General features: G+C 49.5%; 1 protein-coding gene across 3 annotated transcripts in view; it reads left to right on the top strand.

Annotated features, from left to right (window-relative positions):
* Positions 1 to 256: 256 nt before the first annotated feature.
* The window catches only part of LOC125342648 (U2 snRNP associated SURP domain containing), a 35,168-nt gene continuing 21,472 nt past the window's right edge, over positions 257 to 13,952 (top strand). Inside the window, exons 1-10 of one of the 3 annotated variants that reach the window (XM_048334950.1) lie at positions 257 to 396; positions 6,824 to 6,868; positions 8,141 to 8,272; positions 9,211 to 9,309; positions 9,885 to 9,999; positions 10,585 to 10,718; positions 12,872 to 12,939; positions 13,436 to 13,530; positions 13,614 to 13,649; positions 13,736 to 13,818. In XM_048334950.1, coding sequence (XP_048190907.1) covers positions 352 to 396; positions 6,824 to 6,868; positions 8,141 to 8,272; positions 9,211 to 9,309; positions 9,885 to 9,999; positions 10,585 to 10,718; positions 12,872 to 12,939; positions 13,436 to 13,530; positions 13,614 to 13,649; positions 13,736 to 13,818 — 852 coding nt within the window. In that variant the 5' untranslated portion in view covers positions 257 to 351. The remainder of the gene's footprint in view (positions 397 to 6,823; positions 6,869 to 8,140; positions 8,273 to 9,210; positions 9,310 to 9,884; positions 10,000 to 10,584; positions 10,719 to 12,871; positions 12,940 to 13,435; positions 13,531 to 13,613; positions 13,650 to 13,735; positions 13,819 to 13,952) is intronic. The other 2 variants (XM_048334951.1, XM_048334952.1) reach the window with 2 other exon arrangements.

Genomic DNA, 13,952 nt, shown 5'->3' with positions numbered 1-13,952 from the left:
GGCGCGCGGGTTCGAGGCCAGCCAAAGGCCGGAAGCGGCGCAGCGGCGTCAGCCTCGACCTGAAACGGTCCGGGGCGCCCCTCCCGCCCCGCCACGACAGCCCGGGCCCCCGGGCGACGGGCCGCCCGCGCGCGCCGGAAGTCCGGCGGGTGGGCGGGGCCGGAGGAGGGGCGCCGCCGCCGGCGCCGGAAGTCACGTGTCGCGTGGCGGCCCGCCTCCGCGCGCTCGGCGCTCGACGCAGCGCGCCTGGCCGGGCTGTGGCGGGCCCCGGCGGGCGCTGGGCTCGCTCGCTCGCTCGGCGCTCGGCTCGCCCGCGCTGCCGCCGCCGCCGAAGGAGGAGCGAGGCGCAAGATGGCCGACAAGACGCCCGGCGGGTCGCAGAAGGCCAGTTCGAAGGTAACCTCGCCGCGGCCGCGCGGCCCGGGGGCCCGGCCCGGCGCCCCGGGCGCCCCCCGACGCCCCTGCTTCGCGGCCCGGCGCCGGGCCGGGCTCCCCCCCGGGGCGCGGGCCTGGACCCGCCGCGGCCTCGCCGCGCCGCGTTGCGCGGGTGGAGAGGCCTGCGGGGCCCGGGGCGGGGGCGCGGGGGGCCCGGGGCGGGGGGGCGGGGCCCGGGGGCCGGGCTGCGGGGGCGCGGGGGGCCCGGGGCGGGGGCGCGGGGTTGGCGTGTTGGGGTGGCGGCGCCCGGGGCCGAGCCGGGGTGCGGGGCGGGCAGCTGGCAGGTCTAGGGGTGGGGATGCGGGGGTCGGGGTGCGGGGCCCCCGGGGGCGGGGCGGCGGGCAGCGGGCGGGTCGGGGTGCGGGGGCCCCCGGGGGCGGGGCGGCGGGCAGCTGGCGGGTCGGGCCGTAGGGGTGCGGGGGGGGGGCCGGAGGGGCGGATGGCGCCTGGGCCGGGCGGAATGGCGCCCTTCAGCGGAGCCTCCGGCGGCCGCCGGCTCCGCCCCCCTCCCCCCCTCGGGTGCGGGGCCTGGGTCTTGAACTCGCGGCCTGGGCGCTGCTGCCCCTGAGCTGCGCGTGCTCCCGGCCGGCGCTAGCTCCGCGTGCGGCCTTCCGCTGGCCGCCCGGAGCTCAGCGTACCGGGGGTGGGGGGGGGCTGGCTTGGGCATCTTCCCTCCCTCCCTCCCTCCCTCCCTCCCTCCCTCGGCTCGGCCGACGGTGAGGAAGAGCCACCTGTGGGCTTCCCTGCGTGCGCGGAGCCCAGGGCTTGGTGCCCTCCAGGCCGGCCCGCCACCCCCCAGCCACCTTCCCTGCCCCCCCCCCCCCCCCGCTTCCTTCCCGGTCCGGGAGGGGCCTGCCGCGGGGCGGTCACTGAGTCGCTGTTATTTATGCCTTGGGCATCTTCTTGTTCGTAACGTCGGGGAGCCCCGGGTGAGAGGGAGGGTGAAAGTGGGGCCGCGAGGCAGTTAGGCAGTGTCGGTGCTGTTCCGGGCAGCTTGGTGTGTAGCACCTGGAGGGCCCTGGGGACTTCTTAGGCCAAGTCGAGCATTAGGAAGTGAACGTTGAGGGTGGGAGGATTAAGTGTGAGGATGTTTGTTTGCGTTCTTCCTCCCTCAAGAAGCTGAGTCTTGAGGCCACTTGGGGACCTCATCCTCGTCCTTTGGTTAGGTGAGGCTGGGGGATTTACAGCCCAGTCGTCGCTTTTCACTCTGCCCCCCCCCTTCCTTGGGGGAGGGGTGAATCCACGAGTGCCCCAGTCCGGCCAGTCTTTCCTTCCACACACTCATAATGCAAACAGCTCCACATTCTGTTATGGAACTTTAGTAAAGCAATTTTTGCTGATTCTCAAGAGTATATAGTATTCGCCACGTGAGGCCTTGGATAAATTGAAACCGTCTCTGTGTGTGTGTGTGTGTGTGTGTGTGTGTGTGTGTTCAGACTTCCTTCTGAGATCACAGTCCTGGGTGTCTGCCCGCGGCTGCCCCTTACAAGGAAGTGCTGTTAGGCTCTTTGCAGGTTTCTTACTGGGGTCTGAAAAGCACTCAGTGTTCAGCTTCAAGTGGTCTTGTCACAGTAGGTGAAGAGGACTCAGTATGCCTTTCCCGGGCATGCACTGCTGAAATGCTGTGGGGACTGTTTTGATTGACTGCCTTTGCCGATGAGCAGAGTCTTTCCAGGCTCGTGATCCTTAAGTATTTATAACTGCCAGGGTACGTTTTTGGTTTTGATGTTTGGCAATAACCAAAGATGTCAGCGTGAGCAACTCCAAGCAAGACACAAGTCTTGAAAATTAAGCTCTTCCTCATTGGCAAGAATAGGGCCAAGTATGTTACTGTTGTAGTGAGGAAGGCGTGTTTTGGGGTATAAGGTAGAAGTATGAACTCCTGTTTTCTTGGTTGATACCTTTTAGACATTTCAGCCTACAGCAAGGTGCTGGTATATGAGTGATGACTTGTTCCTATGTTTTGGTTTAAATTGATTGAGGCCCCCCCTTCCCCCCAGGGGCTTGAACTCTGGGCCTGGCCCTGGCCCTCGGCTTCTTTTGTCCAAGTATAGCGCTCTCCCACTTGAGCCACAGCACCACTCTGGCCTTTGCTGAGTAGTTTATTGGAGGTAAGAGTCTCATGGAACTTCCTGCGGGTTGGCGTCACACTGTGAGCTCTGCTCTCAGACTCCTGAGTGGCTAGCATTACAGGCGTGAGACCGCCAGCTCTCAGCTGACTTCCAGAAGCCCAGCTTTTGTTTTCTTCTGGCTTTTATTTTTGGATTTTTTTTTTCTGTGGTGCCAGTGCTGGGCTTGAGCTCAGGGCCGGGGAGCTGTCCCTGAGCTTTTTTACTCAAGGCTGGTGCTCTGCCCCTTGAGTCATAGCTGCACTTGCAGCTGATGGGGTGTTTAATTGGAGAAAACAGTCCCTCAGGCTTTTCTGCCCGGACTAGGTTATTACTTCTATCTCAGCCTCCTGAGTAGCTAGGATTACAGGCATGACATAAAACAAGCTTTTTCTTTCTTTGGTGTTGGGGCCTTGCCCCTGCTAAGAGTGCATTCAGTGAACTAAGACTGCAGTCCTGAAATAACAGTTTTGGAACCTAGATACATTTTCCAGTATCACTTGAGACTATTGTAGAGTTAGCTGTGCATGCAGAGAAGGTAGAAACAAAGTACTTCATCGCTTCAGATAGACTACAGGTGTACTTGAGGCTTTCGTGTGTGGGCGGTGATTTGGGTGTAATTTAAAGCTGTTTTAGGGTTGTTTCTGTTATGCTTCTCTCGTTTGGCGTGGTGGAATCGTGGTCTGGTTTGGGAGCTCTGCTTGCTCCTGGGTGGACAGCGGCACAGCATGCTGACGAGGTAGAGTGGGATTTTGTGTGCTAGGCCATTCATTGTTTGGAGGGCTTGTGTCAGCGGTTAGGTGGAGGCCCGCTCTGTCACTTGCCGAATCTGGCACTTGATGTTGGGATAGAAAATGTCCCCTTCGACGGTGCCCTCTTTGGGGGAGCATGCTTGCTAGTGGAAGAGAGCTCTAGTAACACAGGGCCGAGCCGTCAGAAGGGACACTTCATTCAGTGGCGGTTGGGGGAGAGGGGCTTCAAGAGCAAGGGTTTGATTGGTCGAGGCCTTTGAGCAGCAAACAGCTTTGAAGGCGAAAGGCAACAGATAGGATCATAAAAACCTGAGTGAGGTGAAGGGAGTGGACGTCTGGGAGATGGATTGGTAAGTGGTTTGGTTTGGGGGGGCGCCTGGGGCACTGGCATGGAGCTTTGTGAAAGGCGTAAGCCTGGAGGAGTGCCGGGCGGATCTTTTCCACAGCTCCGGGGGGGCCTCCCTCGGTGAAGCTCTAGACCGCCGGATCTTTAGTAAGCAGGTGTCTCTGGAAGGTGGGTGCTAGGTGAACAAGATTTAACTCTGCTAATGTATCGTGGGACATGGGGGTGTGTGTGGCCCTGATACAAGGTGGCTGTTGGCCTGCACTCACTGAACAGTCATGAAGTAACACTGTTGCCAGCACTTTGCCTCTGTGTTAGCCCTCCACCGCCAGGTCTGGCAGGCACAGCAGCACCTCCCCTCTGAAGAGGCTCCATCCTCAGGTGCAGAGCTGGGAAGTGTGATCAGACACCAGGAAGCCCGCTCCCAGAACCCAGGTTGCCACCCGTGGGTGCCAGAAACAAGGACGACAGGAGGGGACAGTTTGGGCAGGGTTTTAGATGGATGAAATCTGAGGAGAAGATGTCTAGGAGTTTAAGATGACCCAGATTGAAGGTTAGGAATTAGAAACCATCTCAGTAAGGTCAAGCAAGGTGTTGGGGTGCCTCTTCGGCTTCGGCGAGAGCTTGTGAGCTTCAGGAAGATGAAAACCTAGGCACTGTTTGCTGACGCAGTGGAGCTGTTGAGGAGGAACAGCGGTGGAGGAGAGGGATGGTGCTCCAACACTTGATCACTTGAAAACCGAGGTGTGGGGTTTTCTTCTTAGCCCTAGTGCTACGGGGCCATTAGGCGAAGTGCTCTTGGCTTTCCCTTTTAATCTCATTCCTAGCCATCAGAACGGTGCTTAGTGGATTTTTCTGGCTATCTTCCTCATCTGCACTGTTTGCTTTCTCTGCCCTAAAGATAGATTTCTCTTGTGCCTGCTCCACCCCACCTACTCCCCACTTCCCCTATTCTGCCCTTTATTTTTCCTTTTGAGTCTTTATTTGGGTAATTAGTTTATGTCCCTTGCTTAAAAATAAAATCAGCTGGACAGTCAGGCTGGTGGCTCGTGCCTGTAATCCCAGCTACTCTGGAGGCTGAGATCCACAGCACAGTCTACGTGACTTATCTGATTAACCACCAAAAAGCTGCTAGCGGAGCTGTGGCTCAAGTGATAGAGCGCTAGGTTTGAGATGAAGCTGGTGCTCTGCCGCTTGAGCCACGGCACCACTTGGGTTTTTTGAGTGGTTTATTGGAGATGAGAATCTCACAGGTGGTTTTTAGTTTTTTGTTACTATACTGATTAGGATATTACTTTCCTTACCCATCAGGTTAATACTGGTGTGTTGGAAGACAGTTGGCTTTTTAAAAAAATCCATTCAGCCTCTTGCTGCAATTGATAGTTTGTAAAAGTAGACATTCGTTTTCTTGGGTTTTCTCATTTCTAGATGTCTGTAGTTGATGTACTTTAGTGTTGTGTTGCACAGAGTGGTGAAAGTGAACAAACTTCCTTCTGTGCCAGCTTGACTTTTTTTTTTTTGGCAAGACTAGGGTTTGAACTCAGATCCTTACTTATGCTTGCTAGGAAGATGCTCTACCATTTGAGCTATGCCTCCAGTCCAGCTTTTTGCTGATTAGTTTGGAGATGGAGTTTGGGTTTGCCCAGGCCGTCCTTCCAGCTGCTCTCCTCTACATCTCAGTCTGCTGGGTAGCTAGGATTGACTTTTCAGAAAAATTCTCAGCTTCTCACTGTCTGTCCTGGACTAGTTTCTGCCTAGCACTCAGAGAAGTAGATTTAGTTGGTGTGAAAACATGACTATTTTTAGCCTTATGTTGAGACAAAGTAAATAGAGCAGTACTGTGGAGACCCATATTAACCTCATGTTTTCTCCTTTTTGTGACACACGAGTCTCTAATTTTCTCTTGGCATATTAATGTTTTATTGAAATCTGGAACTGGGATTTAGAATCAGGTGAGATACTTGTCATCTCAAGAGCGGATTTTCCTTTTTTCTTTTGGGTCAGTCGTGGAGGTTTGAACTCAGGGCTTGGGCACTGTCTTTGAGCTTGAAGCCAGCCACGGCAGGAAAGTCTGTGAAACTCTTATCTCCATTTAACCACCAGAAAACCAGAAGTGGGGCAGTGGCTCAAAGTGGTAGAGCGCTTGAGCAAAAGAGCTCAGAGCCAGGCCCTGAATTCAAGCTTTGTGGTAGACAGGGAAAAAGAAGTAGATAAAATCTCACTACTCAATAGCTTCAAAAATAAAAACTGACAAGGTTTACATTTCAGAGAAATTGCATGTATTATTTAATCATTGTCCTTGCAGCTTGGTTTCCTTGTCCAGACAGACAGACTGATAGACAAAAACCAAGTTAGCATATGCGTGTGTAGTCTGGGATATAAATCAATTAAGGAAAGTTAGTGTGAAATTGTAACTGTTAACTCTGTCAAAGTGTCATTATTTGAAAATTGAATTCTTCCCTGTGCCACTGGCTAGCTTGTCAGGGTGCCAACTTAGAGGCAGCTCCTGTAAAATAAAGTTGGAGATTTGGTTATATATTCCTCTTCACTGTTTCTCAGCAGAACTTGTATCCTTTCTTCTCACACGCACGCATAGCTGAACACAGCGATACAGTGTGGAAGAGCTAGTGGGTGGATTTTCTTGCTGCTCGAATCTGCTTCTGGATTTGGCTTTGGGTGGTTGGAGAGAGGAAGGGAGGTTTCTTTGCTGTGTACCAAGAAGTTGCTGCACCAGCAGTGCTGTGGCAGTGGTGTATCTTATGACCTGAGATTGCACAAATACCCTGTTGTAAAAATAGTGGTGTGTTATAAACAGGGTCACGGTGGCTGCGTGCTGGTGACTGAGATCCGAGGACCCAGGTGGGAAGCCAACCCTGGCGGAGAAGTGAGAGAAAGCCAGAGGTGGAGGTGTGGCTCACGTGGTAGAGCACCGGCCTGGGGTGAAAAGGCCCAGCCAGAGCCAAGGCACAACAAAGGGTCACCGCACATCCATAGCATATTAGTTTGCCAACAGACACCCCGAGTTTTAAAGAACTCCCTTGAATCATGTTTGCCCTGGACCCCAGTCTTCATAAGGCCACTTGGCTGGTTCCGTTTTATTAGCTGCAAAAACCGGTGAAAGTTGGGGAACATTACATTTGTACCACCTAGAAATCCTTAGTAATGGCTCCTTTCCACATCCGCAGGCCCGGTCTTCCGATCCTCACTCATCGGGATCTTCAGACGCGCATGTGAGTGAAGACAATTACGCTGACACGCCTTTTTCATTTACCTTCCTCTTTCTTCCTGTTCTGATACGTATAGTTTAGCTCCTTCGAACCACGTAAGAAACCCCATGCTTAGTGTTATTGTTCTTGAAGATTTTTGTGCATGCGCTCCTTTTTCTTCCTGCATCTTTCTGCCTGCTGAAGTCTCTGCGAGTCAGCTGGCGTCGCTCTCCCTAACCGGCTCCTCCTCGTGCTGTCAGGTGCCACCGTGGGGAGGAGCGTTTATTAAGCTCCTGCTCGGTGCTGCACATACATGTTCTTTACAGCCTTTTGACATTTGAGGACCAATAAACACTCATTTACTTGCTGTTGCTGCATGGCTCAAGAGTACAGCCCCAGACCCCTTCTTGAGGTTATTGACACTCCTGAAGAGAGTGTGGGTTCAAAACTATCTTGTTGGGGCTGGGAAGGTGGCTCAGCGGTAGAGTGCTTGCCTAGCATGCATGAAGCCCTGGGTTCCATTCCTCAGTACCACAGACACAGAATAAGCCAGAAGTGGCGCTTTGGCTCAAGTGGCAGAGCGCTAGCCTTGAGCAAAAAGAAGCCAGGAACAGTGCCCAGGCCCCAAGTTCAAGCCCCAGGACCACCAAAAAACCAAAAAGAAAAAACACCACAAAAACAAAACTGTCTTGTTAAAAACTAAATCATTCTTTGCCCTTCTTACTGTGTTGGTCATTTTCACTGCGGGTACAAAAGCAGTTGGTGAGTCTAAAGAAGGGGCACTTGAGCATAAGCTATGGAAGGGAAGCCCAAATGTTTTGATAGTCATCACAGTCTTCCCTTCTGCATGGTAAAAAGAGGCTACTTTCACATTAGTATACTTGTACTGAAATAATAAAAAATTAGTTTCAAGACTCACCCATGGGACTTTTTAACATAACATGTAATGACACGGAAGTACATGTAAATGACTGCTTATCTAAGGGTGAAGTTTTGTCTTGAGAGAAGGACTTGTGTGATGGTTTGAATTGGAAATGGAAAACAAGGTGCTTTTTCATGGACTCCATTCTTACAGAACAACTGTGAATCAGAGTTAGCTAATTATTTGGGAGACGTTTTCGTGGAAATGGAAGAGAAGTTGGAAATACTGAAAACGTTCCCGTTCCTAATGGCTAATGAAAGCACTGGTGACCCCTGAAGAGAGTGGTTTCAATAGTGTGCTGAGATTTGTCTGTATTTACATACTTTGGTAACGCGTTGTGGTTTTTAATACGTATTTATTAACCTTTGGTCAAGATGGACGCGTCTGGACCCTCAGATAGTGATGTGCCAAGTCGGACACGACCCAAGAGCCCGAGGAAACACAGCTACAGGAATGACAGTGCCCGGGAAAGCCTCTGCGACTCTCCTCATCAGAACCTCTCCAGAGTGGGTATTGTGAAGGAGAGGAGAGCTCTGGCCTTTCCTCCTCCCTGATGGGGCGTGATGCCCTGTCAGGAGCCCCAGTGGACAGTGGTTATGGTGTCATGTTAGTGTTGAAGAAATTTCAGGTTGTATTTTTTTTTTTTTTTGCCAGTCCTGGGCCTTGGACTCAGGGCCGGAGCACTGTCCCTGGCTTCTTCCCGCTCAAGGCTAGCACTCTGCCACTTGAGCCACAGCGCCACTTCTGGCCATTTTCTGTATATGTGGTGCTGGGGAATTGAACCCAGGGCTTCATGTATACGAGGCAAGCACTCTTGCCACTAGGCCACATTCCCAGCCCTCAGGTTTTATATTTGTGTTAAGGATACACTGTGTGTTCACAATCAATGTGTGCAGTTTTACTTGCACAGAGCCTATGCCCCTGTAGGTTCCACATTCCCAGCAAAGGGACACTTGATGGACACCAGTGCAGCTGCTGAGGCATCAGGCAGTGTACTAAATGACAAGAGACGCGATCATGGCAGACGACCTGGGCTGTGGAAACACGCCTTCGTGCCCGTAGTGGGGGTCTGCTTTCTCCCATTGCGGCTTTTGCCTAGAAATGTCTGTATTTCTCCTCTTCCTGTACTTTTATTCTTACTCCAAGACTTGGTATATGGCTTTTGGCTGTTACTGACTGCGAGCTAGGAATAGGAAGTAAAATCATAGGCACTGGGTAATGCTGGCTTTTGTTTATAACCACACCTTTAAAAAGTAATCCGTTTCGGGGCTGGGATGTAGCTCAGTGGCAAAGCGCTTGCCTAGCAAGTGCAATGTCCTGGGTTCGATCCCCTTTACCAAAAAAGACCAAAAAAAAAAAAGTAATCGTTTCAAAGACTTGCTTATCAGTGAAGGTAGGCATTAAGTTTATAGATAGCATTAAGAGTGTTTCCTTCTTTTCATAGCCTCTTCTAGAAAACAAACTTAAAGCATTCAGTATTGGAAAAATGAGTACAGCCAAGCGAACGTTAAGTAAGAAGGAACAAGAGGAATTAAAGAAAAAGGTAATGTTTAAAGTGACTCTGAATCATTGTTGGAAATGAAGAAACGTTGTACCAGGCGAAGCACGGTGTTTTGGGGAGTGGGGCTCTTGCTTGCTTCCCTGGCATTCTGCCACTTGAGTCGCCTCTTGAAGTCCAGCCCAGTCCCCTGCTTTTTATTTTGAAAGTGGAGTCTTGAGAGGCATCTCAGCCGGCTTAGAACTGTGATTCTGCAGGTGGTCAGCCCCCCAGTGCCCACCAAGTCTGTTTATGCCCAGCCAGCCTCGCCTGTGCTCCTCTCGGTGCGCTCTCCCTGTAGCTGGGGTCACGGCCGTGCGCCCCCATGCTCCGCTTTTATCAGTGGAGTTGAGGACCCGCCCAGTTCTTGGCGGGGCAGGTTTGGAGCCGTGCTCTTCCTGGGTAGTTAGGATGACTTCTTCCCCCTCTGTCTTGCTCTGTGCAGTACCGTGAGACTCCAGGGCCTCGACCACTTGGCTGTGCCTCTTCCTTAGGGTTCCCGAGTGGGTGGGGGTACGGTGTGCACCGTGCTAGCCTCTTCCTCTGCCTTCCCACGTCCTAATGTTTGGCTCTGTGTTCAGGAGGACGAGAAGGCGGCTGCCGAGATTTACGAGGAGTTTCTTGCTGCTTTTGAAGGAAGCGATGGTAACAAAGTGAAGACGTTTGTTCGCGGAGGAGTTGTCAATGCAGCCAAAGGTGAGCTCGCACCCCGATCTTTACAGGACTGCGGGCAGTGGTTCCCGTGGAAGGGGCTGCAGGTGCCCGCACCCCCTGTCCAAGTAGACTGCGGAAGAAGACCGTGCTGGAGCGGGAAGGTCGCGTCCCGGTTGTTTTCTGATAGCACCCTCTAGTGGTTGCAGTCATGGCAAATCCAGTGGCTGAAGTGCTCAATGAAGAAACATTGAATCCAGACAATTTAAGTAATACTTAATACCTTTCAAGTTTTATCACAGCAGAGCACTTTGCAGATATTTTAATACATTTTGGTTTGGCCTACCTATAGAGTGATTGCATTAGTATGTTTGAGGGTGAGGTGGTAGTGCTTAAGTTTAATTTTTGAAACTATAATTTTATTGTAAAGGTGTTGTACCGACTGCTTACCACTTCATACGTCAGGTAATGAGGCAGTTCTTTTTGGACAACGTCATCCTTAAATTTTATTTTACTTTGAATTAATCAGTAGTGATGAATCTTAATGTCAAAAGCATATTCATAATATTGAAGTAAAAGGGTAAAGAAAACGCCAAATTAGTTTTTCTAACTTAGTATTTTGACTTTCAGAAGAACACGAAACAGATGAAAAAAGAGGAAAAATCTATAAGCCATCATCAAGGTTTGCAGATCAAAAAAATCCTCCAAATCAGTCATCCAATGAAAGACCCCCATCTCTTCTTGTGATTGAAACAAAAAAACCTGTGAGTCACTCTTGTCACATCCGTTTGTTTTGGGCGCTGAGCACTGTCTGTCGTACTGTAACCACCTCCGCCGGAAGGAGAAGCTGGGTGGTTTTCTTCCTGAGGCGTTTTGGGGCGCAAGTAGAGGCACTAATGCTTTCTACCTCAGTAATGTGTGAGGCTGAGATGGTAGGTCAGAGGCCCTGCAGACACTTAGAGCAGGTTACACGGATTGCAGTTCAAAGTCCTGTATTTTGAGTGTAAATGTAAAATAGTTGTATCAAGTGGCATATATTCCCAGGACGTTTTGAAAATTATGATCAGAAGTAATATCTTTTAAGTATTCACTTACATTCTTGAGGGTAGGGTTTTTATAGAGGGTAGTAAATAGATAAGGGCCATATCACTTGTCTAATTTTGGTGAATGAATATGATTACATTGAAAAGAAAGGCCTCCCTTCCTCCACAAACATGGATTATTAAAGGGTTTTACAGTATTTCCATAGATGCATGAAATGTCCTTGCTGAGATCAGATTCGCCCGTTACTGTCCCTTATTCCTCTTGTTCATACAGCGTATGGTGGGTTTCATGATGCTATCTTCGTTTCTATACATATACACACGCACACACACAAACGCACGCATAACACTTTCTTCCTGATCTTTCTTTCCCTCCTCCCTCCTGCGAATTACCCAGCCCCCTTTTGTGCTCACGTCACGATTGTTACGTTTTGAGTCTAGGTCCTTTACATGAGCAAAAACTATTTTGTTTGTAGGCTTGGTTTAGCTTGCTCAGCATAATGATCTTCCATTTTCTTGAGAAGGACATACTTTGACTCTTGCCGTGTGTGTGTGTGTGTGTGTGTGTGTGTGTGTGTGTGTGTGTGTGTGTCTCACATTCCCCTCCTGCCTGTGGAGGCATCCAGGCTGACTCCAGAGCCGTCCCACGTGCCTGGTGCTGCAGTGGATGCGAATGTGAGTTATCTCGAGTGTGTACTCACTTCCATTTTCGTCAAGTGCCAGCCACACGTGGTTCATTTTCACTTTCTCTGGGAACCGCCAGACTGATTTCAATAGTAGTACCGGTTTACGTTCCCACTAACAACGTACGAGACTCTCTGCCCCATGTCCTTGCCTGCATTTGCTATGTGTTTTGTTGCTAATAGCCATTTTGACCGAGATGAGACAAGTTCTTTTGATCCTTATGGCTAAGGATCTTGCACACTTTCTTATTATTTATTTGCTATTTATACTTTAGAAAACTGCCTAGTCTATTAGTTTGTCCATTATTTCAATGATGATCTTTCACTGTTTAATTTGTAGAGCTCTTCGTACTAACTGGTATTAATCAGTTTGCTGGGATTTTCTCGCGTTTGTGGGTTGTCTCTTCTTTCCCCTGCATGGTTCCTTTCTCTGGATGCTACCTTAAAAGGTAGCCCAGAAGTCTTACATTCTAATGAAAATGGTGCCAGTTGTGCTCCTCGGCTCATATCTAAGAACCCGTTGTGCATTTGCAGATGATGGATTTAGTCCTGTGTTTTCCTCAGAGGAGTTGTATGCTTTGAGCCGCTCATTTGAGGACTAGGCCTTTTGGGCTTCATTCTGTCGGTAACGCGCAGTAGGGCTCAGCCCCGTTCTTCCTCGGGGATGTGCTCTTGTCCCAACACCACCCGCTGGAAGCATCGTCCCTTATCCTTTCCCTGGGATGAAGGGCAGATCTCCAAAGCAGCTCCGCAAGCACTCTTAGAGGGAAATTCTCACGATGCTACTCTTGGTTGTACTTCATATCCTCCAGAGCTGAATGCTGTCTGTGCATGTTGTTGATAGTTGGTCCTGGTGCGCTCACCTTGCGTAGCTGCGTTCAGTTACTCTTGGGTTATGTAATCTCCCTTCCCCCCCTCAGGTCTGTGGCATACAGCATGGGGTAGGCTTAATGGCTCCTTTATTTACCTAAGACTGCCAGTTGTTTTAGTTATTGGTTTTAAAATTTAATTGCTTAGCTGTTAGACTGACGGAACAGGGAAAAAAAATGGAAGTTTAATGATAATAGACGTTCTTTTTAATTGGAATAATTAAAAATATGTTGGCTACAGTAAACATGATTTAAAAGTTACCTTAATTGAACCATAGTTCATTTAATCTTCTTTTGTTTGAACAACTTGCATTCTTTGTAGCCATTAAAGAAAGGAGAGAAAGAAAAGAAAAAAAGCAATTTGGAACTCTTCAAAGAAGAATTGAAACAGTAAGTTTTATAGTTTGGAGAATGAACTCTCATAGGTGTAATTACTAAAAGCCTATGTGAAGGATGTAGTCACCACTTTCTGTAATCTAGCTTCCATATGTTGTTTATATACTGCACTGATTTCTAGTGGAATGGGTTTGGGTAGGAATTGGGATTTAGTCCAGCATCAAGGTTACTTGCATTGTGTAGATTGAATTCATTTATTTTATGGTCAGACTCTTATTATTTGTCATGGAAATAGTGGGGTACCCATCCTCAGTGGTCAGACTTCACAAGTAAGAGTAATTTCAGTCGTGTTAGCGTTAGGTTTTCTCTTCACCTTAAAAATTAAAAACTGTTGCTGGAATATTAGATATCTATTCATGCCGCTCTTAGAACTGAGGTATTCACTGGTCTTGATCATCATCACTGGTATTTAATTCCAAATAGTAGTATTTGGATAAGCTTGTTCTCTAACCTTAGCTCCATTTTTGCTGACTGTAAGTATTTTCCACAGAATTCAAGAAGAGCGTGATGAGAGACATAAAACCAAAGGCAGGCTGAGCCGGTTTGAGCCGCCTCAGTCAGACTCTGATGGCCAGCGACGATCTAGTAAGTGACATCTGTTTTCATGTGCATATTCACTGTTTATTATTCTGAACACTAATGATTGTTCTTCTTTTCTCCTGTTCAAGTGGATGTGCCTTCCAGAAGAAATCGATCATCTGGTGGTAATACAGTTTTTTGCTGTTTTCGTCAATCAGAAATTGTCCAGACGTTGTGTTTGCAGGTTATAACTCTTTTCTCTTTGCCCTAGTTCTTGATGATTATGCACCTGGCTCGCATGATGTGGGAGACCCGAGCACTACTAATTTATACCTTGGAAACATTAACCCCCAGGTACTGTGACTTGTGACATGGATGTTAGTCCTTGGGATTGTGTGCTTCCAATGATAAGATTGTAAAGGTGGCAACAAGGGTGAAGTGTGTTGTTTGGTGCAGCTTTATCACGTAGCAGTGATCAGCGATGGGTA

The sequence above is a fragment of the Perognathus longimembris genome, chromosome 26 (genome assembly GCF_023159225.1).
Source record: "Perognathus longimembris pacificus isolate PPM17 chromosome 26, ASM2315922v1, whole genome shotgun sequence".
Classification (NCBI taxonomy): Eukaryota; Metazoa; Chordata; class Mammalia; order Rodentia; family Heteromyidae; genus Perognathus; species Perognathus longimembris.
Note: the sequence above shows the minus strand (reverse complement) of the source record. Positions and strands in the feature narration are given on the sequence as shown.